Genomic DNA, 8,709 nt, shown 5'->3' on the forward strand with positions numbered 1-8,709 from the left:
ATGCCTAGATCCTCTGTTTTGGGAACATTATTTGGTTGCAATAACATGTTGGTCCACTGTGTGGCGCTCTTTGTTTTTGTATTGGCTTTACGGCAACAACTGATTTTACGTTACCCTCCTTCTCAGTCTGCCTCCATGCAAGACGCAAGTCAGACTCTTCTCTGTAACAACTTGGTGTGTGCGAACTACTCTAGCGTTATATCGAGCATCTACATGTGTGTAGAGACGTAGCGCCGTTGTCTAAGACTGTGATAGTTGCGTGCCTCCTATATAACGTGCGAAGGGATATCAGGAAAGTAGACCCGCTTGTAGATAGTGTGGGGAGTTGCGGGTTCAAGTCTGTTTGAAGTTCAGTCGAGACCGGATAATTGAATAGCTGAAAGCACCGCAGTTTATTGTGTTTGGCAACTTATTCTGGGAATTGTGCGTCTATGACTACAAAATCACATTTTCCACAATTTTCTACGTAGTGTAGTGTAGTTCTACGAAGTGTCACTAACACCGGTCTAAGTAGAGTAATAAAGGACAATTCAACTTCAACAAAGGCTTTTATTGGGACCCCTCTTCCACACCCACACCACATCGGACTCTCCACAGCTATTTGGCCTATCCCACCACCACAGAGTTTTTACTATTTTTTTGCCGTAGAGACCAGGCGTTATATGGTCAAGTGGTAAATAAACAGTCTGTGTGCGAAATCCCACAACTGCCGTGGTTTGAGTCTGTGATGTTAGCTGGCTATCCAGGAGGCTAACAGAAGCTACACAACACCCCCAAACTTGTTACAACGTGTGTGGTCTAAAAAGAAAGTGGTTAACATTGAAGTGAATGGAAAAATTACCTGACCTCTTTCGGTCTCGGTCTTAAACACTTTCCAAATGAGTTTATGGTCTGAATCAACAATTCCAAGTTTTTTTCATTCTCTACCAATTAATATCATTGGCAAGTATAGCAAATAGAGCTAGACTTAAAAAAAAGTTTGAGTTTATTTTATTTATTTTATTTAGTAGAAAAGAAACCAACAACAAGCAAATACAAATGCTCCCGTGAGGCGGGGATGCGTTTGGCGGCGGGGGTGCAAAACTCGGCATAACACCTGGAACGCAAATTGACACATAAGGCACGCACACGTTAAGGCGTGCAAACCGGTGCGAAAGCGCAAAAAGCAAATAGCGCTTGTACCAAGATAGGCCATATCTTACACGCAGTGCAAGGGCAAGCGCCATCTTTGCTAGTTTCTAGCACTCAAAATCTCCCCTTTTTTCCTTTTAATTACCAATGGGTCAGTAGTCAAGTCAAGGGAGGAGAGAGCAGCGGAAGGGAGGAGGTAGGGATGGAACAGGGGAAGGGAGGAGGTGGGGAGGGAGCAGTAGGCTACATCAAAGGACGTACAGCGACCCAGTGAAAAAAGGGAGATTTTGAGTGCTTAAAACTAGCAAAGGTAACGCTTACCCTCACTTGCACTTGCAATAGGTGTAAGATATGACCCAGGTAGTTCCAAAATGTGGAACCTCTAACTTTCATATAGAATTGGTGTGGGTGGGATCCAGTGGTCTAGCCGGTGGGGAAGAGCAGGAAGCCGGTGAAGGTGTGGCTGGCGCTGTCGTGGTTCGGGATGATGCTGTTGTACCTGCGGGGTTGGGAGGTTAAGTTACTTAAAAAAAAAAATCAAATACAATGACTAAATTACCTGTTAAAAATGTAATCAGTAATGTAATGCAAGTATCACAATAATAACGTAATGTAACTGATTACTTTCTGTTACTTTTGGATTACTTTTGAACACATGTCCTGCATTGACGGGGCATGGTCCTTAGGAGAACAGACCTTTCAGACCTTATGTGTTGGTTACAGCGGGCTTTCAGCCAGTCTGTGTGTTTCTCATTCAGAATAACACAAAGTGAAAAGTAACACAATATGTCAGCTGGTGTCACTATTATATACTATATATAATAATGACTATTATCAGACTATTAGTTCACAAAACTGCTGTGAGACCAGGTTGGACCAGAGTGGTGTTGTGTGAGGCAAGTGTTGTCATGTATGTGCATCATTCTTTATTCTAAAGGTATTTTAAAATTGTAATCCTGCTGCTAGTCATGCCAAGTTTTACTACATGTGTGGTGGCCTGCAGAAACCCTTGTTGACAATGAGCAAAAGAAGGTTGGAAATGTGTTTTGCAGGTATTTTGATGTGATTTGGTTACTTTCATCTCATGAATATTTTCATAAAACAAAGGGGAAAGTGTTTATTTCTATGGTTTTGGTGTAATGCCACTGTAGAAAATACGTTGTGGAATGTTTAAAGCCATTTTTATCATGTTTAAACTTTTGAACTGAGAGAGCTATCTCAGTCATTCAAAAAGGTTTATATAGGGGTGAGTTTCTAATTCATGGAAATGTCAAAAAAGTGAAAATGTCAAATTCCCACCATGTGAAGGGTTTTTGCAGACCACCACATGTAACCCTAATCTTGGTTAGATTGTTTTTTTTAAATCTGATTATGTAATCCCGTTACATGTAATCCGTTACTCCCAAAAGCTGTGTACCTGGTGGTCTGCAGCGCGACGGTCTGTCCCGCCTCCAGCTCAAGGACCGCCGAACCGGCTGTGACGAGGTAGCCGTCCGACGAATCACAGAAGCTTATTTCACTCAGCCCCTCCTTCATCAGCTCCAGACACACCTAGATGATAGTGGCATACAGTCGTATAGGGATATTCACAATTCAATGATCTGATAGCATAAGCATTCCTGAGATATTATGTAAAGCCTGAACCATCAAATGAGGGGTGGACGATACATCGATCTGCATCGATTCAAGACTCACTATGCAGGGGGAAGGCTTTTCCTATTAAGAGGCCCATTTTGTTTAGACTAAACAGGCCTCATTCAATTGCAGCTTGTTCCAGTTTGTGCTAAATAACAGGGACTTTGACTTATCAGCCTGCAGTTAAGAGGAACTGCCAAAAGAGGGCAGTCTCTCTCTGGACCTATGCTCTGGACAGACAAAGTAATTCACCTCTGGTTCCTGTTTTGGTCATGGGGAGCGAGAGGGGGCAGAGAGACAAGATTTTTTATTTTTCTCTTTCCCCCAGTTGAATAGGCCTGGTCTATTCACCTTATGTAGCCCCGCCCACTTGACCCAGTTGTGTTATGACTTCCTGTTCAAAACACCGTCTGTTTTACCTGCTCACTAGTACTGTACTGTCACAGGAAGTGTCAACACAATAGGAAGTAACTGGCTGAGCCCTGTGTTGGAACATAAGGTGAATAGTCTCTATAAAGAACAAATTCTCTCTTGGCACATCCATGCGGCGACACACAGATATAATGGCCGTATAATAGTGGTGCCGATGGGAAACGGACAGTTTTTAACCTTATAGGTCGATGTCACCTCCTGCAACAGGTGGTGACATGACATGGTCAAATCTGGCTCATGGCGCCATGGTGAAGAGGGAACGGAGAGGGGGAAACGGGACGTTCAGAAGAAACAGCGTTGGGACCCACCTGGCTCTTGGCTGATATGTGGTAGGTGAAGAAATAGACGCCTCTGATGTTACATGTGAACACTCCACCTGGCAGCGGGTCTCCTGCCCAGTCGGGCTCCAGGTTCGACTGAATCGCTCTGTTGGTTTAAACAAACGGCCTGTTTCAGTTTCTTGAGGATGACTTCTGCTTTTTAGTGTTGGAGTACTGGAGACCGGTCTCGAGACCAAGACCGGTCTCGAGACCACATTTTGTTGGTTCAGAATCACTTGCACATGACATGCATTTAGGGCACCCTAAATGCATGTCTGGCTGGCTTGTTAGTGCAGTGGTCAATGAAATTAAATCACGCTCATCACTGGCCGATTGAATAGACCCTTCTCACGGGGGCCATTTTGTGTCGAGAAGCCAGGGTAAACACAGGTGCAAGCAAAACACTAATGAGGGTTTCCAAATCCCAATCATGGAAGTTGGAAACCCTCATTAGTGTTTTGCTTGCACCTGTGTTTACCCTGGCTTCTCGACACAAAATGGCCCCCGTGAGAAGGGTCTATTGGACACATTAGTTCAGAAATCTCAGTTTGACTGCTAAAGGTTTGAGGTAGGGCATCAAATGTATTCTGGATGCATGTGTATAGTAGCTATGTGGTATGATCTGTAATTTTTTTTATAAGGTATTTTATTAGCAATGTTTAGTAATGTTTGTGTGTATATATAATATTTTATTGTGACTATCCTTGATGTTTTTCCCTGAGATGTGTGCTTTTTCATAGCATGTGTTTTTAAAATAACATCAAATAAATCAAATCAAGTGCGGACCTGTCGAAGGCCATGGGCTGGTTGTTGTCTGGGGCGTGTGCAGACACACGTTTTTTGGAGAAAAAGGATTTCTGCTGGTTGGTGCCACCGCCACCGACAGATCGTCCCCTCTCCCCCGGTGGGCCCGAGGGACCTGGTGGCCCCGAGCCGCCCGCGTCCCCCTTCAGACCGGGACGTCCCGGGGAGCCCGGTCTGCCCTGTGGCCCCCTCTGGGCCCGGTCGCCACCGCCCGTCTCTCCTGCTCACACAACACAGGAGACATTAGTTAAAGGAGAACTGGAGATCTCACCTTAACTCAAACCAGTTGTCAATAACTAAATTAATGCCATAAAATAAAACAAACTAAGACAAAAACCAGGTAAGTCAGTAAAACTTTATTCATCAGAGGCTTTTTGAGAATAGCATTGGGGGGGAAACTCTTAATTTTTTGGCATGAAAATGGGTTTAAAGATATACTAGAAATCTCGTGCGCTCGATTCCTGTGCTCGCCCGGCGGCCTCACCCGCAGCTCGGCTGCTGCGTGGCACCTGCTCTATTGGCATGCGCAGCGCCCATTTGCTCAACTTCGCATCGCTGATGACATCACAATTGCTCGAGTGACCATCCACTGATCACATCATAGAGTGCTCGAGTGACATCACTCAGCGGATAATTGCTCGACTTCACATCACTGATGTGAAGTCGAGCAGAGGTAAAGCAATGTGAGCAAACTCACACATCACTGATGTGTGAGTGATCACTACAGTGAGTGATCAGTAGTGAGAGAAAAGTATAGTCCGCACATAATAGACTTCACTTTTATTTTATTATTCACAGTTTATTTGTAGAAGATTTACATTCGGTCATGGCGACCTTCATCAGAATGAAGCAGGAAGTGACGGAACACTAATATGTTAGTCATGATGACATCATCAGTGATGGCATAAAATAAGGCTTTCATTGTGACATTATCAGTGATGTCATAGTCTCGAAACAGAGGCCATTGCCTAATGCGGTGGGCAATTGTACTCATCATCATTATCATCATCACTTAAACTCCTCATCACTCTCAAACATCTCCACTGTCAGTACGGCTAAGTAGTCGTCTTCCTCTGGCTCCACCTTTACCGGAGTGTAGAGTGGACTGGGCACCTCCTGTCCGTTGGCAAAGTGCCCAGCCTCAGCAGCTTTTCTGGCCCTGTAGGCCTGCTTTTGCTCAGCATCAGTCTTGGGCTTCTTGGCTGGCTGACATCGAGTGCTTGAGTGACATCACTGATGATGTCATAGACATGACGACATCACAATTGCTCGAGTGACATCACTGATGACCTCATCAAGCGCTCGAGTGACATCACTGATGATGTCATAGACATTGTGACATCATGTCACGATTGTGACTTTGCAGGCTTTCCCTATGTCTCTAGTCCCCTCAGGTTCCTCATGTTTCTCTGTCTAGGTGCAGCAGATCTATGTTAGTTTCCAGTCTGTGTCTTGATAGGAATCATGCAGCTGTTTCCCATGTGTAATCATTTCCCTCTGTGTATTTATGTTCCTGTTCACGTCTCAGTCTTTGTCTGATCGGCAGCAAGTTCACGTGTGTTCTGTCCATGTTACCTGCCATGTTGTGTCATTAAATATATGCCCGGTTTTGGGTTTGATCATCTGCCACATCATCAGTGACATCATTACTGACCAAAATTATCACAAATCTCACAATGTGGAACCAAAACGTGACCAAAATCACAGAAACAGAAAGACACCACTTTGACAATTTTATGTATGATGTTGAATACCGTATGTCCCTTGCAGACAAAGCTTGGAAAAAGGCTCAATTCCTGGATGCCTATGGGATCATATTCAATAGACACTTAACAATTGAGACAATATTTACCCGGGTCTCCCGTCTCTCCCTTGGGGCCATTCATCCCATTGGCCCCATGGGTGCCCGGGATCCCAGGAATCCCCGGGTGGCCCCTGAAGGCATCACAGGGGTCACCCAGTCGCCGGGTGACGGTGGCGACCAGCGAGAGGTGCACCAGGAGCAGCACTGCTGCAGTGCCGCAACTTAGCCAGCAGGGGGCCTGGACACACACACACACACACACACACACACACACACACACACACACACACACACACAAACAAACAAACAAACAAACAAACAAACACACACACATACACCAGCGCACACACACACAAGCGCGCACGCACACGCGCACAACATTATTAACATTATATTTATTCTGTGATTTTCAATGAACAGACCAAACATACTAAAGTGAACTAATGCGAAGTTGGACATTACATTAGCTAGATGTTGCATTGATTCCTCATTAAAGACCCCAGGATCTTTACTTCCTGGATCTGATGTATTTCCTGTTGAAACAGGATTTTTAGGTGGGGCTTAAAGCCCCTCTCCAGTGTATTTAATCATTTTTAAGATGTTTCATGTGTTGGTGAGTCATGACCGGTCTGTTGATTAGCCACACTGTTCACCACTGTATGGTGACAAAATAACCCTATTCTGTGCTCTAATACCGCCTTCATGACAACTCGGACCGCCGGAGGTTTCAATACGGACCCTCCGCCCCCGACATACTGTATTAGCGTTCACGGTGCACTTCCCGCTCGGGGGGGCGAGGGACCAAACACAGGCTATATGTTGCTATAGCAACCTGTGTTCAGTTAGCATTGTAGCTACCTACTAGCTAACAATGCTAACCGAACATACTGAACGCTGAATTTCACATATTTCACATATATTCCCCCGAACAGGTGCCCTGACCGACCACAGAAGGCACTAGTGTAGCAACCAGGACACGAACCCAATCCGGCTTCCCATCCGCATACAATTCTGCCTGTGTGGTGTGTGGACGCCCGACCAAGCCGGAGGTAACACAGGGGCTCGAACCTGCGACCCTCGTGTTGGTAGCAGGGAATCAACTGCTGCACTAACCAGACGCCCATATGGCATAAGTGTTGTCTTTTCCTGGTCTGCTTTATTCAGTCATTTTTTAGCTGACATTCAGACCAAGAGTGATTTGTAATGAATTCAACAGTGGAACAAGCTTCAATTTCAACATCACCCACATTACAAGCAGCCAATAGTAAAGCAGGGTTAAAGGCTCAAAAACCACCAGACGATATTCCCGTGATCCTACAATGGTTTAAGAGAGAACGTGACGGAGAAAGAAATGAACTGACACAAGATTAAAAAGCGAGGAGTCTGCTTGTGAAAAGACACATCTGCTGCTTTGTGTTTTAAAGAAAAATCATGACCAGGATCTAGATTTGTACCTGAAGAGTCTATCTGGAGTCGTTTGTGCTCTTTATGAGTAGTTCACACACCATAACAGCCTAATAATAATCATCATCATCATCATCATCATCATAATAATTGCACTTGAGCACATCATGTTTCCCCTCATCAGTTATGCCCAAGTCTCTATTTTGGATTATTCTTTTCATAGCCAGTGTGCGACTTATTTCAACCCATAGGATCTATAATTGACATGAGCAAAAACTCACTCAAAACTAAATGGTGCAAAACAATACTGTCCACCTCTGTACCAACAACACTTGTGTCTGAACTGATTCCTCCCTCCAGTTTCTGCTCTTACAGTATGTTCTGTAGGACAGAGCTGTCTCACCATTTGCAGGTCTGCAGCCAGTCTGGTTTGTGGTTCTGGTTTGTGGATCTGGTTTGTGGATCTGGTTTCGAGCGATGGACCGACGAGACGAGGAGCAGAAGAGCCGTTCTGATCCTAGACGCTCGACAGCAGCTCCTTCACACAAGGAAGTGAAACAGCTGAAGGCGTCCGGATCAGGGAGTCAGACTCCACTCAGTCTTAATAGCTTATGACATGACTTGGTTTGGTTGCTAAAGTCTTGACTTTAGATATTTTGTTTGTGTAAATGACTTACCGGTAGATTGAAAGTGATGAGATTTAGGTGACTGAATTTAAATTCATTTTTTTCTGAATTTATGGAATGAGTGAATTTATTGAAGTTGAAACTGATTATAAATCAATGATTCTATGTCAAGTTTTTATCCCATTGCCTCAGTACAGCCTATTGACAGCTCAGTCCACCGCTACTTCCTAATTGTAACACCGGCGTGACTCCCCCGGTTTGACCCACAAGCAGTTTGACTTGGCAGTTAGGACTGAAGGTCACTGCGAGGCGACCTCTAGCAGTCGCTTCTACCAGTCGCCTCTAGCGGCCAAACAAATGTTAAAGGAACACTCCGCCCATTTTCAACCAGCTTTGTATCATTAGAACATCAGTATATATCAGAAAACTGTAAACTGTTTTGAAGTCTGTCATTTAATTTGACAGTTATTGAGTGTGGACCAGTGACATCACTCGTCCACACTAACTCAAATTAATAACTCATTAACTCAAATCAACTCTCAATAAGTGTCAA

At 44.5% G+C, this 8,709-nt stretch overlaps 1 protein-coding gene across 1 annotated transcript; it reads right to left on the minus strand.

Moving 5' to 3' along the window:
- Window positions 1-550: 550 nt before the first annotated feature.
- On the minus strand, window positions 551-8,319 carry c1qb (complement component 1, q subcomponent, B chain). The gene is made up of 7 exons (XM_083662053.1): window positions 8,208-8,319; window positions 7,934-8,068; window positions 6,175-6,364; window positions 4,305-4,542; window positions 3,507-3,624; window positions 2,549-2,682; window positions 551-1,630 (listed from the first exon to the last, which is right to left on the minus strand). Exons 2-7 carry the CDS (start codon window positions 7,934-7,936, stop codon window positions 1,555-1,557), a joined length of 759 nt encoding a protein of 252 aa, XP_083518179.1. The 5' UTR covers window positions 7,937-8,068; window positions 8,208-8,319; the 3' UTR covers window positions 551-1,554.
- Window positions 8,320-8,709: the final 390 nt, after the last annotated feature.

This window comes from Poromitra crassiceps, assembly GCF_964638095.1.
Source record: "Poromitra crassiceps genome assembly, chromosome: 27".
NCBI classification, from domain to species: Eukaryota; Metazoa; Chordata; class Actinopteri; order Beryciformes; family Melamphaidae; genus Poromitra; species Poromitra crassiceps.